Below are 25,795 nucleotides of genomic sequence, written 5' to 3'. Positions count from 1 at the left end.
CCTCTGGAGAAGCCCTGGGACAGCAGTCAGGGGTGGGGCGGAGAGGAGGGGAGATGGTTCTGATGGAGAACAGAAATGCTTGCACTGATGGAACAATCTCCTTAGCAGTGTGTTGAACTCCACTCTATGTAAACAGTTTAGCGATTTATTTTTTAAGTGGTATAATTTTTAGTGATTTCAATCAGTTTTGAAAGCCGGTAGAGAGGTTAGTTTAGACAAAAGTATTTCTAAATTGGCACTTCAAGACAGTATGAGACTGTAGACCCTGCCAATACCTCTTCCTCTGTCACCTCCCTTCTCCTCTCCTCTATCTGTTGCTCCACCTTTCCGAAAGCGATAGGCAGGAAGCTCCAAATTGTAGGTGCTACCATACTATAAGATCAAAGGGAACATGCAGTGTTTTCTTACATACAGCAGAAAAGAAAGTCCCTGGGGACATTAGGTTATTACTCACGTTCTTTACAACCCACATAAGTGGTCCCACAACTACAGGTTTGTTTGCAGCGCACTGAAATTTTCAGGGATCCCAAGGGACAGCAAGAGCTCATGTGGTGGTGCGGACAGTGATTCTACTTGGGGTGGAGGCTGACATGCGAGGGAGCCTCAGCAGAACTAGGTCAACATACCATTCAAGCTCAAGTAATGCTGGAGGTTGGCCTCTATTATTGTCTCCATCTTTATGCATTTAGGTTTTCAGGTTTTGTTTAAGACATCCTAGTTAATTCATGACTATGGTGAGATTTCAGTTGGGGACATCCCAGCTTGTGCTCTTCACCACTACAGTACTATCTACTTGTGATGCTGTAGGTGATGTTAGTTTACAACTCCCATCAGTCCTGAGGATGCGCCAGGCTGGCTGGGGCTCATGAAGTCCAACAACTTTTGGGGGACTACAGGTTCCCCACCCCATTCTACCATAATATCCATCTAGACCAACGATTCTCAACCTGTGGGTACCCAGATGTTGTTGGACTACAACTCCCATCATCCCTGAGCTCTGGCCTTGCTGGGGACCCACAGGTTGAGAACCGCTGATCTAGACCCTTTCCATGGCTTGAAGAAAGCTTTCTATCATTCCCCCGCAGGTGCTGATGTTTTTATCAATATGATACTAATGTGTTATCCCACACCTACATTTTGACCAGATGTGGGGAACCTCTGGCTTCATATGTTGTTGAACAACAACTCCCTACACCCCTGGCTATTAGTCATGCTTGCTGGGGCTGATGGGAGTTGTACTTAATAATAATATTGTTATACCCTGCCCATCTGGTTGGGTTTCCAGGAGAGCCAAATATTTCCAACAAAACTTTGACAAAACTTTGCAGCACATTACCACCAGAAATAAAGATCAGTTACACAAGGATTAAAGATATCCTGCTACATATAGAGAAGAAGCCTCCATATATGCCCCTTACCTGGCAAATTTAATATATAAATGTTGGGAAATAGCTAGTTTAGAACCTGGCCCTACACAAAGATTATTTCTATTTACCTCTGAACATTTAGCAGTGCTAGAAATGGAGTCTTGACTTTCATGATTACCTCTGAGAGAAAAAGTAGTCTTTGTTTTGGTGCCTTCCCTTCTTGTACATCTCAAGCTAGGAGAAAGAAAGCTGTTCTGGGAGAGCCACATGGTGTGCGGGGGCAGCTAAGGAGCTCCATATTTGGCATGGAAGATATGTCAGACAAACAAAGAGAGGACAGTATTACAAAGTGTCATGGCAGGACATGGCCTCAAGAAGTGTGCATAGTCAGAATGATAATTAGGTCAGGTTACTGAGGCCCGGATTTGGACAAGAGCCAAACAAAGTCAATCCCAGCTTCTTCATTGCCACGGGAAAGGTACAGATTAGCACCCGATGAATTGCAATTAGTGACCTGGGGAGGGGAGGGGAAATGGATGGAAAGAGAGGGGAAAGCTGAAGAGCTTTCTTTTACTCCAGGAAGGGAAAGAGAAAAGAAGCACTCACGTTTTGTGAAGAAAGGAATTTTAATGATGGAAATCACTTGCCCTGGCAAATAGCAAAGAGGAAAGATGCAGAGTATATTACTAACTGCAAGTTATTATGTTTGTATGCTTTAATGTTCTTCTTTCTTTTCCTTTGAAATACTTCCATCTGTCCTGCCTTCGTGTGCTGGAACTGAAGACAGAAGAAGGAAAAAGATGGGTAATTTTCCTGCACTTTTTTAATACAAAAAACAACAACACATGATATGACATGCATAGTAGTGTCAACGTGAAATTAACTAGTTTTAAGATACAGAATCTGGAAGAAACATGTAGGCTTGGCTGACTTTAGGCCACTTTAGCCTAAGCCATTATGCAGCACAGGCAGACAAAGACTAACGCGAACAGCAGAAAGTTCCTCCGTCTACAACATAAAATAGACAAGGGAAATGTTTTTGCTTTTCTGTTCTGCTGAGAAGACCAGATTTCTTCTCCTCACGCCTCTCAACAGGGTCATCATCCTATCACAGAGCTACTGTAACCGACACCTTGTGTGTAGGAGTAGGAAGCGATAGTGCTAGCACAGTAAATTAAATGCATTTATACATGGCTTTAGAAAATGATAAGAAGCAAACTTATTCTCAGGCTCTCTTTATGTATCTTTGAAGTGCTGATGGAAGGTCAGTTATCATCTGACTCACAAAAGGAAGTTGTCTGACGTGTAGGTTTTTCGGAACCCCTTAAGTGCCTACCAAGTAACTATTGATTTTCAATGTATGATACAAGTCTAAAATATTTTTGAAACCTATTCCCTACCCCACCCTGCCATTGAGGAGATTTGCCACAGAGTAGAATATGGAAAGCACAATTCAGTGTCTCCCCCTCCCTTCAGATGTTTGCCATTGCAGAGCAGTTTTAAGCAAGTTTAGTCCATAACTATTTGTTGTTCCTTTTCCATTCAGAAAAGTGAAGATTGATATCCTGATCCTAAACATTTGTACTGTTAATTGTCTGTGAGGTTGATCTAACATTATTGAAGCACTGACATGATGACACTTGCAGTGTTTTTGGCCTGGATGTCCTTTCCTTAAGGAGTCATGTTCCCTTACCCTGGAGTCCTTTATCCTAGAACAAACCAGCTCTTTCAGGTCTTCTTGTGATTACTCAGAGGTGAAGAAAAGGCACATTGATCTGCTTCATATGACATATTAAATTATAGTCAATTTGCTGTGGTTTAATATGAATGACACTTTACTCCTCCCCCACTTCTGCTGCACTGCCAAGGAACAAACCATGATCTGACTTGTCACACCATCTGAGCTTGGTCTCATGATTTATTTCCCTCAAACAAACCATGAGTGGCAAACTAAGAACAAACCTTGGCTTCCGCTTGTGGTTTGTTCAGACAGAAACAAACCACAAGTCCAGGTTTGGACAACAAGGCAAGCCATACCATGGTTTGTTTCCTAGCAGGAGCAAGGGAAGAGTGAAGCACTGCTTGTTCACATTAAATTGTGGTTTATTTTAACTATGGTTTAGTGCGGCATGTGAACCAGGCCTCTGAGTACATAGTCACTCCTTTTTTATTTGATGTGATTCCTAACACAGAACAGGTCTTTTATGGCACTTTTATTTATGTGCCCTGTTCCTCCTAAGCATTCATGTACTGTTCCAGCAAGAAGGGTAGAAAAACAACTCCTTATAGGTTCAAACAGGCAGTGTTCAGGCTCCAACTGTGTCTTTTAAACACTTTAAACTGCTTAGAAAAGGCGCCTTACCCCATGGCTTGAGTGGGATTTTTTAAATCCAGCACTGGTTATATAATAAGTGCTGTTCAGAAGCTGCCCATGCCATGTGTACCATCCTGCAGTACAATTAGAAAAGCAAGGGATGTGCTTGGAGAAGAATATTGCTATTTAAATGCTGAGGAAATGTAGTCATTCTGTTTAGGAGATACTGGTTAGAAAGGCGTCTGGTTTTCCATGCAAGTGAGAAGCAAAGTTCATTTATTATGCTAAATGGGATTTTAAGCATCTCCCCCTTCACAAACATCTACCTGCATGCCTCAATCCAAACTAGGAAGGATGGGAAATCTAGTTTTTAAATTTTGCATCGTTAATTGTGTTGCATTGTGGATTAAATGTTATTTTCCATTGCTGATATTTTAATGTGTTGGTTGCCTGGAGAAGGCATTTCAATAATTTAGCCAAGTTGACCTTTACATGACTGGAGTGAGTCATATCGCAAGAGCTCCTGTTAACTCGCATCAGTGGCAATATCTCCTAACCCATCTCAGTCACCATAAAAGCTGTGTCACTGGGTTTTAACCAGTGAAGAGGGCTGGGTGACCGAGGGAAGTTGTGACTCATTGTTACTAACTTAGATTAGCAAGCTAGCCAGTGAAATCAATCACCTAATGACAAGCAGGTCTTCCATGTCCTCCTCTATTACTAAACCAATTTCAGTGAAATATGAACTTGGCACAGGTAAAAGCATTTATCATACACTTAGTTTCCTCCCACACCTAAAGGTCAAGCAGCACGGTAGCTCGGTATGTCATCAACTTTGAGAGAGAGGAGTCCGAAGTTAAAGGTCCTGCGGATGACATCTCAACTATCAGCTCCAACAAGATTGAAAACGAAAAAGGTTCTATTAGTACGGAGGGCGAGATACCAGCAACTAAACCAAGAGTGACAGACCTTCAGCAGATGGTTGCCATGGCACTACAGGAAGATAAGTCACTGTCCATGGATCTTGGGACACTTCAGTTTGCTGACGGTCAGTCAATCAGATTTTCCTCTTTGTGAAGTAGGGAGCCAGTTGAAAATGACCCTGCGCTGTGCATCATTGATTCCCTCTGAGGTTGCAGAGATCCAGTAAAATGAATAAATATATGTAGGAATGCAACAAATGGATTTGAACAGCACATATATTGCACAAGCGTACCACGTTTGTCAGTGAGCTAGAATTAACGGGCGCTTTGAGCCAAATAGTCACTCAGTAGTAAACCCAGACCTGTTGCTGTGTAATTGGGACAATGGCCTTGCAATGTGGACATCCTGAACAATCTGAGTTCATACTGCTCTTTCCCATTAGTTAATTTAGAGAGAAAGCTCAGTTCTCTGGAGTAAGCAGCATCTTTAAAATTTAAATTCATATTGAATGACCAACTCTCTCCCCCCCCCCCAGCTCTGTAATTGTATTTGTCGTGTGGCATTACTCAAGTTTACAACATAGCACCTTATATAACATTTTGCACACTTTGATCAGTAAGCATGCTTCTTGTCATTTATGCAGATTTACTGGAAAAATTCCCTTTGCATTTGTCTCATTTACAGAAACCATTAGGCCATCAAGTGACGTAGATAATGATATCCAATCCATGGTAACTGATGGTGTCGCTGGACCTGGGTTGGTGAGTAAATTTTCCTGCCTTTGTTCCTTAAGGTAAGATATATACCAGGAACCCAATAAAATCATTGCAAAATAAAACTTTGACTGTGAATATGAGTAGCATCCAACAGACCCAGGCTGCTATTATATCTTCTCTGTCAAATACAACTCCTTCTGCTTCACACAATTTTTGTTTCCCCTCTCCCCCCACCATGTGTTCACATCCTATGAAACCCTAGTGCTGGAGTGAACTTTTTAACACTGTTGTTTTTAAGGCAAAGTTTCCAACACTCGGCCTCCTGCCCTCCCGATCCCCCGCATAAACTCCTATTTTGTGAACTTGTATATTTTATTCCATTGGTGGCTATTAAACTTTGTTTGCTAAACCAAAACAGAGCTGGTGCTCATCTGCCCTAGTTTTAAAAACTAGCAAAGGAGGGAGAGCCAAGAGGTTCCTGCCCCTTCTACCATTTATCTCAGAGCAAATCTATGTCTCCCATGGAGGGAGGAGGCAACAGATACTAAAAACAAAATCTGGAGCATGCATGACTTGTGGCACCAAAAAATAAAATGTTTATTGCATAATTTATTTATTGATCATGTGAAAATGTCATATAGCAGGAGTGACCTACCTGTGACCCTCCATATGTTGTTGGGCTCCTACTCCCATCAGGCTCCACCAGCATGGTCAATGATGATGGGAGGCATAGTCCAACAATATCTGGAGGGCCGCAGATTAGCTGCAATATCTGTGGTTTCAATGATACGTTGGATCCAGGAAAGAAGAAGGTGGCCTGTTATAGATGGAGTTGACTCCTCTTGAAGGATCAGGTCTGTAGTCTGGGGGTATTCCTTGACTTGACCTTGTCATTGAAGGCCCAAGTGGCATCTGGTATGGAGTGCCTTTCTCCAGTTGGGGCTGTTTCACCAGTTATGACTATTCTTGAGTAGGGAATGGCTTGGCCATAGTGATCCATGCTCTAGTAACCTCCTGTTTGGAGCACTGCAGTTCACTCTGTGTAGCATTGTCCTTGAAGATGGTCAGGAGACAGCAGCCATTTAAAAAAATGCAGCGACCACAGAACTAATGGGCATGCAGTCCTTAAAGATCTGCACTGCTTATCATATTTGTCACTGGACCTATTATAAAGTAACAGTTCAGATGTATAAAGCCTTAAACGCCTTAGGACCCAGTTACCTGAAAGATGGTGTCTTCCCCATATTGTCCTGCCTTTGATGTAGGCTGTGGAGGCTCTTCTGGTACTGCCAATGTTAACTGAGAACAAACAATAAATGTTTATTGTTTGTTTACAGATAGTTGCCTTGGTGATACTATCTTGTGTCAATTGCAGTAGTCATTGTATCACCACCCTGTTCATTGTTTTAATGTTAACTGAGGCCAGGATATCTATGACCCTCTCCTATAGACAGACACACCAAGGGCCTTCTCAGCAATAGCACCCTGGGCTATGGAATAGTCTCTCCCCTGAAGTCTAGCTAGCATCTACTCTGTCAGTTTTCTAGTGCCAGATGAAGGCAGTTCTGGTGAGAGCCAGTGTGGTGTAGTGGTTAAGAGCAGTAGTCTCGTAATCTGGGGAACCGGGTTCGCGTCTCCGCTCCTCCACATGCAGCTTCTGGGTGACCTTGGGCCAGTCACACTTCTTTGAAGTCTCTCAGCCCCACTCACCTCACAGAGTGTTTGTTGTGGGGGAGGAAGGGAAAGGAGATTGTTAGCCGCTTTGAGACTCCTGAAGGGGAGTGAAAGGCGGGATATCAAATCCAAACTCCTCCTCTTCTTCTTCTCTTGCTTCAGAGTATTTTGAATATTTGTGAGAGGACAGGTGAATGTGTTAATGTTACGTTTATATATTTATATTGTTATGAGCCACTCCAGAATCATATGTGACAAGTAGTGTAATAATAAACTCTAAATAAAAATACATACATGTTTGCGCACACATACGTATACAGCTGTAAAATATTTTCTGGAGTGTACCTGTATACATTACACCAGAGTTTCCCAAACTTGGGTCTCCAGGTGTTTTTGGACTACAGTTCCCATCATCCCTGACTATTGGTCCTGCTAGCTAGGGATGATGGGAGTTGTAGTCCAACAACAGCTGGAGACCCAAGTGTGGGAAACCCTGCATTACACAGAGGCAACCCCTGGTTTGCAGCGCAGTTTATAGAAACCAGAGCAAATCAAGGTTCTATAATGTACACTTAAATCATAACAGACAAGCACTTAGCAACCTTAATGTGTGCAATGGCCTTCCATGGACCACAATTAAGTATCATAGCAATTGTTCCTCTCTTCAGGTTTTCTTCATCCTCTCTTTCTTCTCTTTGCTAGACCTCTGAAGTACCACTGGTTTATGCAAGTCCAGCAACAGTTAATGACATTGAGGATACAAACCTCATTCTAGATTACCCAATGCCCACAGTGCCTTTCAATGCCTTGGATAGTACTGGGGTTCCTCTCAGACCAGGAGATCCTGATTCACCTCCTCCAGCAGATCAATCAGCCAGCAATGATTTAAGCCCAGCCTTTTCTGAGATGCCGACTGAACAGTTATTCACACCTGCAACATTTACTGCTGGTATCTTTCAGGAGGTTAGCGATGAGGAGAGTGAAGATGAGAAGATGAAAGACCAGATCCCCAGCACAGACTCAACAATCCTCTCTGAGCAAGGTAAGCTATTTAGTACCTTTCCAGTACAGGAGATCCTGTGTTTATACCATGTGTTGACAGTAAGCAGATAATGGCATTATATGTAAAATGTGCATTTACTGTTGCAGAAAGGCTTGCATTTCCCTTCCAGACATCTTTAATGAACTGTGCTTATAATAATGTTGAGCATGTATATACTGCATGTCAAGTGTTCAGTTCACATACATTATCTCAGTTAATATTACAACACTCTGGTAAGGTGAGCAAGAATTATCTTCCCTATACTGCAGATGAAGTGAGTGGCATAGCTGAGGCTGAGAGAAAGCAGCCACATGTTGATGTCACACTGCACTGTAGTTTAGTGCAGCATGAATGGGCCTAGCCCCCTCCAGGCAGATCTATACAGGGCAAACCATTCACATAACCCAGTCGGAAGCAGTTTAGGGCTTTAGGTAAGTACAAAAGCCTTAAACTTGGAATGGCAGTAGCGTATTGGCAGCCAATGCGGTTCTTTAAAAAGCGGTGTTAAATGTTTGCATTAAGCTTCCTTAGTCAGCAGCCTAAGCACTGTATTCTGCATTAGCTGCAGCTTCCGTACCAATCTAAAGGTTGCACCTTGTAGAACTCACCACAGTAGCCCAGTCCTGATGTTACCAAGTCAGTGTGGCATGGTTAGCGTGACCCAAGAGCAGTCATACCGGCAACACCAATCCAAGGTGGTAAAAGGTGCCATTCCCACCACCTGGGCATTCTGCACACCTGCTCCTTCAGGGATAGTGTAGCATTATAAGTTGCCTGCCAGACTCGGGGCCTCCATCCTATTGGCATTTAGCTGACGCTTATTAGCTCTCATCCCATCCGCCACTCCATCCAGGCATTGATCCATCACTTTCATAACCGAGACGTGATTCAGATGTAACATAGAAATAGAAGCAGCATCACAGCTCGGGAAGGGAGGTTGGGACAGTGGGCAACCAGCAGCTGCCCAGCCAGGCTACCAGGTGATGTGGGACCTGCCTCTTTTCAGTGTGTTATTTTCATGATCTTGGCGTTCTCTGCAATTGCATTCATAGGCATGTTAATTGTCCCAAAATATAACATCGGAAATGAAATACCTCAGCGTGGTGTGCACAGTTAGCATTCTTTTATTCTGCAAATCATCTCTTTGGTGGTCTGCATTCTGTAGCCTTCCAGGCTACTCTGGCACCCTGGGTCTAGAGCCTTTGCCTGAATGCACTGTAGGATTTTCAAAGTCTCAGCTGGGATCTGAAAAGCAGTTCCATTTTTCTTCTTTCACATTGCTGTCACTATCAATTTAATGGGGCTCCAGGTTTGCTGGAATCATCATGAGGTGCATGAAAAATGCACACGCGTCACTGGGATCCTATAAATTCTCAGCATCTCAGAGCAGAGTGCCCAGTTCATGGCAGCAAGGAAGTGTTAAGATGCTGAATGTGAGGCAGTCTTTCTTGGCATACATCTGGCGGTTTGTTGGGAGTCAAGATTATCACTGTACCTTTCAGAATAAGGTTTACGAGGGCAAGGTAAGAAACTTGGCTTTCCAGGAAGCTCATTGTTCACACAAGAGAAAGTGATCCAAGGTGTTTTCTGTTAGGGCTTGTGACAAAACACTCAGACAGGCAGTGATGAAATGGAAGTTATACACTCGGGGGGTATGAAGGGATTTGCTGAAACTCATTCAGCTGATGGCAAAGTGACAGCAATTCCCAGTCTGCTTCCACGTGTGATACATTAGCTGCATTTCCCTTATCTGGCTTTCTGGTTTGCAGCAGCTAACAGGGTACTCTGAAATGCTTTCCACAGGCAACGGAGGAAAAAAATAACTGTGCCAACAAGCTTAAACAATCATATCTTAGTTTATTAAGCTGAGATTTTCAGAGGGCTTCTGTCCCCTTTACCCAAGCCATAGTTAAATCTGGCTTTTAATAAAACATAGTTTCCCAGTTTTGGAACATTCCAAGATAATAAACCAACTTCAGTTTGTAGTATAGTATCCCGGATTGTTCCAAAACTAGTAATCCTAGTTTCAGATGGAACAGGAACCTGTTTAGTTAGATGCCTCTTTGTTTAATCATGGCTCACAACAGAGGCAGTTTAAGGGCAGAGCAACCAGTTGGGTCGCATTGGTCACCATGCTGCGTGGGGTGCCATGATGATGCTGTAGAATGGAGCATGAGAGGCGGGGTGGGCACTGGATTTTATCAGCACACAGGGTGCCACTGAAATTTGATAGCTCCAAGTCTGCCATTGCTCGCAACAAAGGGGCTGTGTGCATGGGCAACAGGCTCATGTATATCTTTAAGCTGACGTATGATGGTTCAAATGTCATATTGTATGCCTCTGCTCTGTGGACCTGAAAAGGAATGTGTAGCCTCTCTTCTGTCAATTTGAAACTGACCATGTTTTCTGTTGAAATTGCTTTGATGATTACCGATGGTGAGTTTAGCCGACACCTGCAGCAATCTGTTTGCTGACATCGTAAAGACTAAAACTGTACAGTCCAAATGATAGTGTGTATCGTGGCTTTTTCCACTTTATTGGCAGGGGCTGCCACTTGGCATGAGCTATTGGAGCACCTGCTCATACCTATAACACCAATCATTCCACCAACTTCTCTCCTTCGTGTGGCGTTTTGTAACAAAATGAAGCTGCATTTTCTGGGCAGCTCAGTATGTTGCAGGCACGCTTCTGCATGAACTAACTGGGGGAAAATACTTGAAAACAAAGGACTGTTTAAATAAGGGAAACTATCACTTCTCATTTGATTTCCAAGTACATGCAGGCAGTTTATTCATGCAAAGGGGCCCATCTCAGTGCTTACAGAATGTTGAACAGATCAAAACAAATATGGTTTTCTTTCAGACATCGTGGACACAGCCTGCAGGCAAATGCAGCTCTCGTCTCCATCTCATTAGTTTGTAGACGTTGTCACAAATCTGTCTCATGTTCCAGATTGCTGGATTTTAGACAAATCCTTTGTTTGTTTTTTAGTGGGCTGACAGGTATTAGTGCTTTTGGTTCCTTAACCAAAGTAGCAGAAGGGAATTATTCATTTCAGAAATGATTTGAAACAAACATTATGCTAAATAACTTGCTCCCATTCTATTCTGATCTAGGAGTAGCCTTACCATGAACTGACGGGAAGTAATTTTCTCAGCAACAGATTCCAGCTAGAGATGCCCCTTTGGCTCCTCCATAAAACTTTATATTTTGATCTTATTTTTTAAAAATATAATGACTAAAGTGGGCCCAAGATGGAGCAAACACTTAAGCTGAATACACTGGCATAGCCATGATGGTGAGATTTTACCTTACGAAAGCTATTCCACCTCTAGGGACCTAGTGTTATTTGCTAAATACAAGGGAAGGTAAACAGTGCAGGACAACAGAATCCAGTGCTCAGATTATGTGGAAAGAAGATAAAGTCACAGGGCATTTGAACATCGTGGGCCCCCCAAAAGTGCATTTTGCGGGCTAGAGTGCGTGAGGTTATCACCCAAAATGGCCACCGCAATCTCCTGCAAAAAAACCCCCAAGTTGTCCCATTTTTACCAGGGCCCTTGGCAGGTATGTGAAGTACATTCATGCTTAAGTTACCACTGGAGAAGGGTGCCACTGTTTGTGGATGTAAGTGAGAAAGCGTCTGAAATGACACGAGACACAGGACCTTTTAAAAATTCTTTTGGATGAGCAAGCCTTGTCAGGTAAGAACTCTGATTTCATTATCCTTATTTTTTAGTTCTTACAAATTCTGTTTGATCACAAACTGACAAAGTCGTTGTTAACGTTTTCATCAGGAGCACCATCCACTGTCTGCCAATATCATTTGCTGCTATAGATGTGTTGAGAATGATCTGGCTGAAGTCAATGCTTTGAAGATAGAAAAAGTAAGTCCAGCTATGTACCTTTTATGAGAATTACATGAAGTTTTGATGAATATAAGGCTTTCTGTTTCCACATCCAGATAGATAGATAGATAGATAGATAGATAGATAGATAGATAGATAGATATAGATATTTTTTGTGTGTGTGCTGCTTTAAGGTTAGAAAGCTTTTCAACCCTGGGAGTTGAAACTCTGAAAGCAATATTAGATTGTATGTGCAATGGTTATTTTGGGGGTTTGGGAGAAGCAACATGCAATTTCATCAGCAGCACAGGGTATTGTAATAAAGACACTGATCTTGATGTTTTCAGACAGCTCATATTTCTATGTTCAAACATCCATATTTTTTGTCAGGTTTTTTTTTTTTTAAAGTCAGTCATTATTCTGTAGTTATTGTTTTCTGCAAAAGGACTGCTGTACAGATACATTTCAGGAATACGTTCACAACTTTCAGGTTAGATATAAACTTTCCTTCAATAACACATTGCTGCTTTCATGTTCACCCAAGATTCAGCCCAGCTATTTTCCCGAAAAGCACTGTGCAGTTCTATGCCTGCTTACTTGGAATTTAATCCTCCTGAGTTCAGTGAGGCTTCTTATTGCCAAGTAAGTATGCAGACAATTGCAGCAACATCATGATTGACTATAGGCCAAAGTTGCACATTTTCTTCCACACAAATTGCTTTTTAAAATGTTCATTCAAAGGAACTCTGGTTCAGGATGTTCCCAACATGTGAAAGGGTGGGAGAAACAATTGGAATTTCAAATCAAGATCCTTCATAGCCAGTCATCCTTTATAGGTTATGCCTTAAATCCACATTAAAATGTAATTCAAACACACCAAGATGTGCCAGGGCTAATGTGCCCTAGGTATTGAGAAATAACAAATAGTTTTAGTCCACCTAATTGAAGAGAAACAGGCATTACAGTTGAACCAGTAGGATTGGTGTTTTCTTCTGTTTCTAATTTTCTGCTTGCTTTTTTTTTCTTTTTTAGGAATCTTGGCTTATTCTTTCACGTGTTTTGTGCCTTGTTGACTCCTGTCATTGCTCCATCCAATAAACGCTGATACCATAGAGCTACGTTTCTGGGTATTAAATTAGCCTGTGAAAGGGTTTGCCATAATGTTCAATATGTCATATAGCAAATGAGAAGCAAAGGGTTTAAGCATCCTATTTAAGATTTGATTTGGAATCACATCTCCATTTACACAGAACGCACATTGTATTGTTGCACGCCACTCCAATCTCCCAGCAGTGCGAGATTCCAGGGGTTCCAGGTGTTTAACCAGGCTCCATGTTTCCTTTGGGGAATGAGGCACAGCAGAGACTGTGCTGTCTTTATGATATATCGTTTACATACATACACAACCTGAACCTGGAGGGGTTCACAGCACTAACACTCCAAGAAGGTCTTGCTTCTCCCATAGGCACAGCCTTGGATCCAAACAGACTTAAGATATCATGCTCATGCTCTCCAGCTTGCTGCCTTTAACAGCCTGACACCTTTTTGTCCTCCCAGGTCACATCACAGCCAGCTCTAAAAACTCTCCTTCAAACTTCTGAGTAACTCTGAGTTGAGGGAGTGCCCCCTGTCTTTGGTTTCCTAATCACTCATCTCCCAGGCAACTACCTCATCAGAAAACTGGTCTGGCTTATATTTTAACATTTGCTGAATCCAGGGGTTCAGTGTCCGGCACCCAGAAACTCATAACAGCAGGGAGCCTGGAACTCATAACACAGGGGATTCTGGCACCCACAAACTCAGAACAATGTACTGAGCTTGTCAAAATATAATTTTAAAGTGCTGCCAAATAGTATGCTTACACAGACAAGCAGAGTTATTTTAGTTCTTTAGACTTCTTTTTTTTACCTTCTGTAGATAGCTTTTTGGCCCCCTTACGACCTCTCTCATTTTGAAAAATGTTAAGTATGCTGAGAATCAGGCACTCCCTGCATTTGATTACTATTTTTGGTAGTGTTTTGGAGCAAAGGTCATATTTTTGTTGCCACTAGTAGCTTTCCATCAAAATGCTCTGCAACTGCTAAATGTATATGTAGCAGCAAGGTGTAATCCGAAAGCCAGTGACAAACAGTACAGTGGTACCTCAGGTTAAGTACTTGATTTGTTCCGGAGGTCCGTTCTTAACCTCAAACTGTTCTTATCCTGAAGCACCACTTTAGCTAATGGGGCCTCCCGCTGCCGCCGCACCACCGGAGCACGATTTCTGTTCTCATCCTGAAGCAAAGTTCTTAACCCGAGGTACTATTTCTGGGTTAACGGAGTCTGTAACCTGAAGCATATGTAACCTGAAGCATATAACCCAAGGTACCACTGTACTTACATGGTTCAATTTAGCCAAAGTTGTTCACTGGCTTCTAAATTCCCATTCTAAGATCTTCCTAGATCATTTCCTTCAGGACTCAGCTGCTTAGGGCTAAGCTACGCTGACCCCCTGTGACATCAGAGCAGCTAAGCCAGAGGGGACACAAGTCTTTCAGAAATATTGAAACTTGAAGCTGTGTTTTAAAATATTCTGTCCCTGTTCTTCCAGCAACACTATGTCTGCATGCTGAAGTGCATGCTGTTGGTAGAAGCTGAGAGAGAGAGAAAAGAGTTAGCCATTGTACATGAATGTAAGAATCCATCCACAGTTCTTCAGTATGCATACCTACTTGCTGCTTATTTCATTTTCAGTCTTTCTAGAAATATAATTGAAATGTTCTTTTGGGTACAGGATTCCAATGTAAACAGCTTTTACCTGGAAATTTACCTATAGATTTAAATCAAATGAATAATATTCTGCCCTGAGAGTTCTGTCCTAACAGAGTTAGGTGTGCTTGAACTTGTTTAAATTAGAGGACTCAGTGCTTTTTTTCTAGAAAAACAGGTGCCGGTACTCACCACGCAAGGGAGGGCTATCGGACCCTGCCAGAGCATCATGTCTTTGTCCCTAAGCTGGGGACAAACTTCCCCGGCTTTGGGAAGGAGATGTGAGGCTCTGATTTGAGGCAGAAAAATACACTGCCAGGGGGGGAAAGCACTGAGTGGACCTAACCCAGATTTAACACTCTGTTGGATTGTGGCATATGCCTTTCTGTTCTTAAACTACATGTTGCTTTCTATAATGTTTTGGTAGTCCTTACATATTCTTTTTTTTTAACAGCATTTGAGAAGCAACAGAATATAAAAGCAAAACAGGAAGTTGAGTTACGGATAAAGGATTCTTTCATAGGCCGCCTCTGACCTGCAATTCCCCTCCTGTCATATTAGCCATCTAATTAGACTCACGCTGTTTTGGTACTGTAATAGAATTCAGTGGCATGGCTCTCACTTTATAATCCTTTCATTAGGAAACACTAATTCTCTAAGCTGCCCAAAATAGTTAAAGTACAGTAAGCAGAAATAAATAGTGCATTCCTAGAAAATACAGTGGCAAATAATAAGCATACTGTAATGATTACATTTTTCTCATGAAATGAATTTCTTCACAATACCAGAGAAAGTATTAATAATGAAGATGTCATTTCAATCTATCTTGTGTGCGTGTTAGATGTTTTATTACCAACTGATTATATAATAGATTCATATGAAAACTTAACACAGAAATATTACTACCTTGTATAGTAAACTACTTCTGTTCCTGTGAAACCTAACTTCTCTCCGATATACAGGCAACACCATTTTGCACATACCCGACTGACATGTGGCTACTGACACACATCATTTTCGGCCCTGGAAAGGGGTGGAATGGGCAGAATGGGGTGGGGGCAGAATGGGCTTATGCGCTGCTGCAACTCCCCCATACAAATGGGGAGTTGCCTGCATTGAATCACAGGGATCCATTTCTGTAAGTCATTTTTGAAATTTTTTTGTATCCTTCACCGTAGCTGTCCATTTCACCGTAGCTGTTCCCATAAGTTGTGTATTGGTTCTGTTTTAGAGAAGCTTTGCATATAACTTTTTTTTTTCTGCTAGTGAGTATATAAATTTATTTTCTACCTGGCATGCTCTTCAATATAGTTTGACATAGAATCATAGAATTGTGGAGTTGGAAGGGGACCATGTGAATCATCTAGTTCAATCCCCTTCAATACAAGAGTGGCTGGGTGGCTAATAATAATAATAATAATAATAATAATAATAATAATAATAATAATACCATGGGGCTCGAATCCACAACCCTGAGATTAAGAGTCTCATGCTCTACTGACTGAACTATTGCAAAGCTTTCATGTAAGGCCACCAAACCCCTGGAAGCTAGTTTGATAGATGATCTTAGGAACGTGTATTTAGGGACAAGGTTTATAGCCTCCATATGCTGTTAGGTCTTCTCAACCTCACCTGTTGCCCAACCTGTTTGCGGTTCAGATCAGTAAAGTTACTCAAGGTTATCTAGGTACTTGGTGGTGGTGGTGAGAATATTAAGTTTATGAAATACAGCTTTTTAGAATGTATAAGCTAAAAAAGTTTCCATTTTCCTAAGTAGTAGTAAGCCTATCTGCTTTTTGTAGGGGGATGGTGCCACAGCCTGGCTAATAATTCTCCCCCACCAACCTGAGCACTGAAGCTCCCTGCTTCTAAGTCAATAGGTGAGAATGAGAAATATCTGAGAAACAGGCTCCCTAGAGCCAGCATCCACGCAACACTGATATTTGTCCCCACCTGTTGCTGTTGTAGGGAGCACTCCTGGTAAGGGGTCTCTAAACAGTGATTATATAGGGTGGGTAAGTGTAGCGTAACTTCAAAGACATTTGCCAGCAGCACCGCAATAGCAGAACAAGTCAGTAGCATAGGAGAAATGATGGCAGAGACTTGAGTTATCTGTTTTGCAACACTCACTAGGATTGTGGAGGGGAATAAACTGCAGATCAGACCTAAATCTATTCAAGTAAATCACTGCGTTCAAACAAAATGTAAGTTATTCCACCATATTCATTCATTTGCACCCAGTCACACTCAAACTTCATTAAAAGAAAATAACCTAAACAAATGTCAATTGCAACCCACTTCTGTGTCTTGCAACCACTCAGCCTTTGACCAAGGTATGTTGGCAGGTTATTAAGGAAATATTGAATCAGTGAATTTGTGGAATAACTGAAGAATGTGCATAAGTGTATTCAGCAAATTTGTATTGACTACACTCTAGGAGATAGTCAGCTTTACCGTTTTGATGTTCAAACCAAAGGCAAATCATTGTCATCTAATTTGCACCTAATTGCACATGCATCAAAGGTGTGACAGTTTGTCAAACCAATTAGTTGCTGAAGATTTAATCATAAAAATGAAGATTCTGAGCAAGAAATGTCAGCATAGCAACTTGTAGGACACAATACTACTGAAGCGAATTATTCTTGATATAATTGTCATCATCCCTTTATTTTTATGCTGTGCTCCTAATTCCCTTTCCTGTCATATTTCTTTTGGTTACAGACTCTTGAGTACTCTATATTTCTGTACAGAATACCAAGGCCTTTGCACATTTAGGAGAAAACATGATGGGGAGGGGGTGGTCTGTAAGGAGATTTGGTGACCTAAGATAAATTATGAAAGTATTCAGGTAGAGCTATCATTACTAAAATAATAGTTTAGGGGGAAATGTTTAAAAGTGGCACAATGCGTATCTGGGGGGCAGAAAAGGACTGCACCCACGGGCACCGTCCACAGTGTCATGCATTCTGCCTGCTCTGCCATCCATGCATTCAGCACATTTGAAAAGGGCAGCCTTCACATATACATCTGAAGGAGTGTGGGAACGGTCACCATGTAGGGTTTCAAATCATGCACAGTATTATGCAGCTGCACATGCATAGGGTCTCCTTTTGAGATGACACACAGATTCATAGGAGCCAACTCCTAGGGGCCGAGGTCCCTTCGGCCTCCCCCAATAAAATATTTGAGGGGGCGGGGCCCTCCAAAGTTGATAGGCATTGCCATTCAAATGGTGTGTGTGTGCCACGTCTGGTGGTCAATTATGCAAGGCACCCAATTATGCTCCCCCACCCCAAGATGTCAAATGCAGGTGCATAACATTGAGGTTAGGGCTAACCCAGGTGGTCCTCCTTCCTCTGTATGCATGCACCAAATGCATGGAGATGACTGTATGAACAGAGTTGAAGAAGTAGGCCAATTTTTCATCTGAATATGGTCCTTACTAGAATAAAGAGAACAATGTTTGAGTTAACACATTAAGATTTTCCATGGAATTCATGTTCCACATGCCTTCTCTGTTTGAATTAGTGTGTTTGTGGGAGAGGAGGCATGGGTAAGTCCTTGTGGAACTCATTCCATATGGATGGATGCCTCACTTTCACTCAGCCAGGTGGTTAGCTAGAACACTGTTGTTCTGTTGGACTTTTGAGACTATAACGGATTGGAGTTGAATTCCTGTATTTATTTGCTGCAGCTTATTGACATTTTAATAAGGCGCCCTGATTTGTATTTTGCTGAATTACTGTCATTTCAATTACCTGAATTGGATTTTAATTATTCTTTAGCCATCATGTGTGCGTGTTTTCAGTGGCAAGTAGGGCATAAATGCCATAAAGGGAAACAATTCCACTTCGACATCTTCCATAGCAGACCTTAAATGTGTGTCTTCTACGGTGTTGTTGTTCAATGTGTTGTTTCCTTTTTAGATGTAAAGATCACTGATGAACTGGAATCTTCAGGCGATGAGATTTTGGCTGCAATAACTACTATACCATATGTCATTGGTTCTCCTGCCCTTCCCACCTCTCTTCCTGAAGATGATATTTTGGGGCCTACAGATCAGATCATTTTATTGCCTGCTGTGACTACCAGTGGTCCTTCTGTTGTCATTGACCAGTCTTTCGAAGCAACAAGCTCTGGGTGGGCAGTGACTGACGGTGACATCCCTACAGGATTTGACATGGGGGTGCAAGATATTGCTACTGAACTAGATACGGTTGACATCATGAGGCCAGCAACAATTAGTGAAGATGGAAGTGGCTACTATGCCCTGCCTGAAACTCCAGATATGACTCCAGCTCCTCCACTGAAGTACGTCACCACCAGCTCAATGACAACTGCAGCCAAAGGCAAAGAGCTAGTAGTCTTCTTCAGCTTGAGAGTAACCAACATGCGGTTTTCTGATGACCTCTTCAATCGGAGTTCCTCAGAATACAAAGCACTCGAACAGCAGTTCATGCAGCTGGTAGGTGGCAAAGAATTGGCTTTAATGCATTTATATTTGCAAGCTGTTATGCCCCCCACCCCGTGCCATTCCCCAAGTTAAAAACAAATTCCAAATAATGAAAAGCATTTTAAAAAGAAAACTGGCACCTACTCTTCTTACTACCCAACCCTGTTCATGATGCTAATCACATGTGATTCTCAGATGTTGTTGTTGTTGTTGTTTAGTCGTTTAGTCATGTCTGACTCTTCGTGACCCCATGGACCAGAGCACACCAGGCACTCCTGTCTTCCACTGCCTCCCGCAGTTTGGCCAGACTCATGTTTGTAGCTTCAAGAACACTGTCCAACCATCTCGTCTTCTGTCGTCCCCTTCTCCTTGTGCCCTCCATCTTTCCCAACATCAGGGTCTTTTCCAGGGAGTCTTGTCTTCTCATGAGGTGGCCAAAGTACTGGAGCCTCAGCTTCACGATCTGTCCTTCCAGTGAGCACTCAGGGCTGATTTCCTTAAGAATGGATAGGTTTGATCTTCTTGCAGTCCAGGGGACTCTCAAGAGTCTCCTCCAGCACCATAATTCAAAAGCATCAATTCTTTAGCGATCAGCCTTCTTTATGGTCCAGCTCTCACTTCCATACATCACTACTGGGAAAGATCCTCAGATGAAGGGCAGCAAAGAAATGTCATTATGATGATGTAGTTTCAACCTCATCCCTGCCTCAACTTGGGTTGGAAGAGGAAGTCAATTCACACTTAACAGCAAACCTAACCTGTGCTTTCTGAAACAATAGAAAACCCCAAACAAACTCATTTTTCAAAATCCGCACTTCCCTGAATTTTATCTGTTTATTCTTTACCTGAGTTGTGTATTTAGCTATGGTGGTGGTTAAAGTCTTCCTCTCTAATAGCGGCTCTATCACCAGCACCTCTGGAAGAGGGGAAGCTGGAGAGAGAATATTTTAACTTCTCCCACATAGCAGAGCCCAGCAGGCATGAGAGGATAGGGCCTCCCTTTCAGATGTGCATGAAGTGAAACCAGCACCAGAAGATAAAAATGATGACATCCCTTGAACTACCTTAGCTACCACTGATCACTCCTGCTGCCATTGCAGGGTGGGACTCTTTTGGCTTCCTCAGCCAGAAGGCTGAGGTTGGAAGTGTGAATAATCATAGCTGGAGCGTGCTAGCTCTCCTTGCCATGAAAGAACATACAAAACATGCTCAGTTATTGGCTATGCAGTGCAGAGCTCCCAGTATACACAAGTACTTATTGTTGACTTTGGCAGCTGGGACATAAGTATCCAAGGCTCGCTTTTTCCTTTTAACAACTAACAACACGCAAAACTCTCTTGAAACCATAGAACTGCCTTGCCTATGGCTGCAATTCACATTTAAGCATGTTTAAGTCCCATTGATTTCTTTTTTAACTGGATTGCAGCCTATGAAATTTAATTAGAAGGAAAATCGCACTCTATCTATCTTAATAGATTATTGAAGAAGATCTAACCAGAGAGACAGTTAAAGACTAACTGAGAAACTTAACCTGGTAGCAGATGTAAAGTCTGCTAATAAAATCAGTGAAACAGAGCAGTTGATTTATGTTCCCTAAAATGAAAAGTGAAAATAAGTGGAATCAATGATACGTGGGCAGTGATAGAGGACTTAAAGCAGGCATGTCCAAAGTCCATTTCGGAGGCCTAATCCTGCCCTCCGGTCAATTTAATCTGGCCCCTGTGGCAGTTTATTTCCTGGGGTAAAATTGTAAAAAAAACCTCAACAACTTCAATCCTAAAAGAAGCTCAACAACTCCAACCCTAAAAAAATCAACAACTTTAGTTGACCCTTTGGTCGGCCCCCACGGCCCTTCACTTCATAAAATCGGGCCCTCTTTGAAAAATTTGGACACCACTGACTTAAAGTTTTCTCTTTTCTCTTTTCTCTTTTCTCTTTGTAGCTTCTTCCTTACCTACAGTCCAACCTAACAGGCTTCAAGCAACTGGAAATACTGAACTTCCGCAATGGAAGTGTGATTGTCAACAGCAAAATGAAGTTTGCCAAGTCAGTGCCGTACAACATCACAGAGGCTGTCCATTGTGTGCTGGAGGATTTTTGTGACGCAGCAGCTCAGCGCCTTAACCTTGAAATTGACAGCTATTCCCTTGATATTGAGCCAGGTGATGTAAAAAATGGGGCAGTGGGGGAAGAAACATTGCTCTCTCCTCCAAGCATTTCATGATGTCAGTTGCTCTCTGTAAGACGGGTGGCCCTGGAAGAATGAAAAGCCCCAGGTTGTCTCTAAGTCATGATCAGGGTCCCTCCTGAGAACCCAGTGAAACATGACACAGAGCCCAAGAGCTTAAATAGCTGCTTTTTATCAACAGAAAATAGCAATAGGGGGAATGCATATTTTGACAAGAAACATTGCCATTTATATATGCATTCTAAGCTAACACAAGGCACATGTTGTTTGCACTTATTTATTTGTAACAAAATGTAAAGCTCTTAAGCATTCCTTAGCATTGACAAAAAGGTACCTAGAGAGAAACTGACTAAACGGCATATTTACTTTTATTGGGGGGGGGGGAAAGATGCATAGGCCAAAATCAAGGAAGATATTATTTTGCCCACAGTCCAGATGACATCAGTGGTAGTTCTGGCAAATGTTCTATGTACTTCACACTTACAGGGAGCACCAACATAATCACTCAAGAGTAAGAGGCCCATCCTGCCAAGTGAAGCAGCAGCAGGGATCTTGTGCCAGCTAAAGCTACTGGCTGGGAGGGCCCAGCCTGGTGACTGAAACAATCCTTCTGCAGCTGCAGGTCTGTTGCAGCTTTTCATTGGGAGCAGCTCCTGTAGGGCTGTGGGGAGATTTCCTAGCTGTTGAGTGCCCTGGCCATTAACATCATGTAGAACATGGCAGAGAACTGAGTCTCTCTCTTAATGAATTGACCTTTCCCACAAGCAAATCTAAGAGTAGAATGAAAACTGTGGACTCTTCTTAGAATGTGCTCCCAGAATGTATCTCACATGTCCCAACACAGCCCAAGGATCACTTGGTTTTCCGGTCTGTTACTCTGCTGATTTGCACACACTTCCTATGACAGCTGCAGCACTAAAGAGCATCTGTTTATGTGGCCACCCATTCTACAAAACTGGTGAAAGAGTTCATCAGGCATTACAGACCTGAGTTCTCATTCCTTTGAAGAGTCACACTTCAGGAACATGGCATAATGGGCACTGAGTACCCTGCTGCGAGATAAGCACATGTCACATTGAGGTTATATGCTTGGGTGGAGTAGGAAGCTGAGTGTGCATTTTTAACAACAGAAAACTGTCTGCTGACCAAGGAAGGGTGAGGAGGCTGGCAGCCAGGCTACAGTAACTGTGAGAACCTTAATGCAAGCACAGACAGTAACTGTGAGAAATATCTCAAGGTGGCATAGCAACTGTGCAATGTGAACTCCTTATCTGAAGTTGCATGTGTACTTCATGACTTAAAAATGTTGTCTTGACAACAGTCCTGAAGGATCCTCCTTCTACCTCACATCCTGGAATGTTGATACCGCATTTAAATGAGATAAACAAGATGGGTGTTAAATTGTGTCCCTTTTCTGACTAGAACAAAGTTTGTGGATTAAAATGTGAGATTCCATGCAGCACTGTAAGCAAAACCAAACATAGTTGACCATTTGTTTTTATGTACGTCTGAAGGGATGAGACACTGCAGTAGCCAGAGCTCCTCTGGGGGTTCTTCAGCACTTCAGTTTGAGAAGGTTGTAGACATTTGGAGCTGGTTCAGAGGACAACGATGGTCAAGGGTCCTGCAAAGAAGTCCTATGAAGAATGGGTGAAGGAACTAGGTCTCTTTAGCCTGGAGAAGGGAAGACACAGAGGACATGATAGCTGTAGTCAGATACCTGAAGGACTGTCACCTATAAGAGGGCAGAGACATCTTGTCTGCTGCCCGAGAGGGCAGGTCTAGATCTAATGGGATTAAGTAACAGGATGACTTTATAAAAGGATTAGACAAATTCATAGAGGCTAAGGCTTCCAGTGACTACTAATCCTAATAGCTATGTTGTTCCTCCACTGATGGAGGCAATATGCTTCTGAGTACCAGTTGTTTGAAATCATCAGTCAGTTGCAGTTGTGCTCAGGTTCTGTTTGTGGGCTTCCCACAGGCAGCTAATAGAACAGGATACTGAGACTAGATGGGACACTGTTCTGATCCACCAGGGCTGCTCTCCTTGTGCTTTTATGAGGGTGGATGTCAACTGAACGTTAGGAGAAAATAATTAAAGTTAAGAAGAGTTCAACAGCAGAACCATTTACCTGGGTGGAGATCCATCTCTTGGGGAATGCTCTTGGTCTGGATTTCCTGCACTGAGCAAGGGATGGGACTAGATTAGGGTTTCCCAAACTTGGGTCTCCAGCTGTTGTTGGACTACAACTCCCATCATCTCCGACGAGTGCCAACCGGAATAAAATATTGGGGGACCCAGGTAAGTCCCACCCCACATAATCACTCACAAGATTCACAAACCATTTGAATGGCAACACCTATCAACTTGGGGGGTCCCTTCAAATATTTTATTGAGGGGCCCTAGGAGTTGGCTCCTATGATCCCTGACCACTGTTCCTGTTAGCTAGGGAAGATGGGAGTTGTAGTTCAAAAACAGCTGAAAATTTTGGGAAATCCTGGACTAGATGAATGAATGAAATATGAATGAAAACTGAAGTTGACAAAAGCCTGATTGGTATATGTAGAAGAACAAATATATCTTGCTTTCCTATTATTTGTTTTAAGGGTAGGATGAAAACTCATTACTTGAAAAAATAGGATTATGTCTGAACCAACTTTGTTCCTAAGATTCTGCAGAAATATATAATCTCCAGATTAAAAGACGGCTTTTATTTCTGAGTTGGGGATTGCTAACTATAACAGATATTCTAATAAATTCTGTGCAAGGCACATAAAATTAAAAGTTCAGTGTTGTGGGAAAATGAGGAAAAGATCTACATACTGGTTCTCAGATATCTGGAAATGAGGCAGACTGCCAAAGAAACTGAGCCAAGTGACACACACAGCTATGAGTCGCAGGCTTGTGTGGGTCGCAGACTATTTCAGAGAGGGAAGAAGACTCCTTTCCAGAAATAAAAGGCCTTCTGGATCAGACCAATGACTTGTCTTGGCCAGGATCCTGCTTCCCACACTGGTCAAACAGTTGCCTTCAGGAATCCTACAAGCAGGGCTTGAGAGTAGTAGCGCTCTCCCACAGTTGTTCCTAGCTAGTGGTTCTAAGTGTTGGGAGATCTTCAAGATCTGATAATGCTGGTGGATTTCCATAAAGATCAGTTAAGAAATCTTATGGCACTTGGAGTATTTTAAGTATTAAAAAAATAAATGTTATAATAAATACCAGTGGTGTCATTAGACCAGTGTTTCTCAAAGAGTAGACTAGGAACCACTGGTGGGACTTGGGCCATTTTCAGGTGGGCTTCTGTGTCTCAGCTTCTCCAGAGCCCCCTAACCTGCCAGCCATGCCATAGCCTCTTGGTTGTACTAATGCCAGCACCGGCAATTCCTTGCATACTGAATCAAGCTGGTTAGAATGTGGTGTGAATTGTATTAAGACATGGAGAGGAGTACTAGATACAGGGCTCCCATTATTTGTAATATGCAACTCCATTATTAGTCTGAGCATATGACTGTCACAGGCAGGAGAATCAAGTAAAGAGAAAGCCAGATCACCAAAGAAAAGATTCCATAACTGCAGCTTTTAAATGCAAAATGATGCTGGCTCTTCTTCTAAGATGTATTTTACTGATAGACTTATACTTGTGGGGGGAGCTCCTGTTTCCCTCCTCAGTCAAGAGTAAGTTTTTGCTAAGTGTACGTGGCACTGCAGCAATGGGCCCATTTTTTAAAAAAGATTATCCTTTTCTTTTACAGCTGATCAAGCGGATCCTTGCAAGTTCATGGGATGCGACGAATTTTCACAGTGCGTAAAGAATGACTGGACGAAAGAGGCCGATTGCCTTTGTAAGCCTGGTTATGTACGAAGAGATGGTCTGCCGTGCCGTAGCCTGTGTGAAATTGAGCCGCACTTGTGTGTTAATGGTGGCAAGTGTGAACTGGTTCCAGGAAGAGGGGCAGTGTGTAGGTAAGTGTCACCACTATTATATTATTATGTATTTATTTATACCCTTCTTTTCCAAAGGCGGCTTAAGGGGGGGGGGGATAAGAACAGCTAAAAACATTTTTTTTATATAAATTATTTGTTTTTAAAAATCATTTAAAACAATTAAACACTAATCAAACACACACACACAATTAAAAACATACAGATATTTATAATAACAGCAGCAGGGCACCAACCCTTTCATTAAAAGAAGTCTGTTCCTTGTTGTCCTTCCGGAAAAGGAAGGAGCCAGTCTAGCTTCTCCAGGGAGGGAGTTCCAAAGTTTTGGGGGCAGCCACTGAGAAGGCCCTATCCCCACATCCCTACCTAGTATGCCTGTGAGTATGGCAGGACCAATTGTGATTATGAATATTGTGAATATCAGTGCTGCTGTAGAATTTGAAATATTTATGGAATCTACTGCATCATTCGAACAGCATCACATGATAGAATGCAGCCATTATTCTTGGTTTATGGCATCCGTACAGAAAATTCCCAATTGTAAAGCTCTCTGGTAGCAGGACTGGGAAGATCCC

The 25,795-nt window shown here is 42.3% G+C and overlaps 1 protein-coding gene across 6 annotated transcripts in view; it reads left to right on the top strand.

Annotated features, from left to right (window-relative positions):
* Nucleotides 1–25,795, top strand: part of IMPG1 (interphotoreceptor matrix proteoglycan 1) — a 68,549-nt gene that overhangs the window by 37,211 nt on the left and 5,543 nt on the right. For 5 of the 6 annotated variants that reach the window (XM_081856929.1, XM_081856927.1, XM_081856925.1 and 2 more), the window contains exons 9-15: nucleotides 2,151–2,171; nucleotides 4,482–4,729; nucleotides 5,290–5,366; nucleotides 7,698–8,037; nucleotides 18,560–19,098; nucleotides 21,029–21,248; nucleotides 25,031–25,241. In XM_081856929.1, coding sequence (XP_081713055.1) covers nucleotides 2,151–2,171; nucleotides 4,482–4,729; nucleotides 5,290–5,366; nucleotides 7,698–8,037; nucleotides 18,560–19,098; nucleotides 21,029–21,248; nucleotides 25,031–25,241 — 1,656 coding nt within the window. The remainder of the gene's footprint in view (nucleotides 1–2,150; nucleotides 2,172–4,481; nucleotides 4,730–5,289; nucleotides 5,367–7,697; nucleotides 8,038–18,559; nucleotides 19,099–21,028; nucleotides 21,249–25,030; nucleotides 25,242–25,795) is intronic. The other variant, XM_081856928.1, reaches the window with a different exon arrangement.

This window comes from Podarcis erhardii, assembly GCF_964252035.2.
Source record: "Podarcis erhardii genome assembly, chromosome: 3".
Classification (NCBI taxonomy): Eukaryota; Metazoa; Chordata; class Lepidosauria; order Squamata; family Lacertidae; genus Podarcis; species Podarcis erhardii.
The sequence above is the reverse complement of the archived record's forward strand: the minus strand, read 5'-3'. Positions and strand labels throughout refer to the sequence as shown.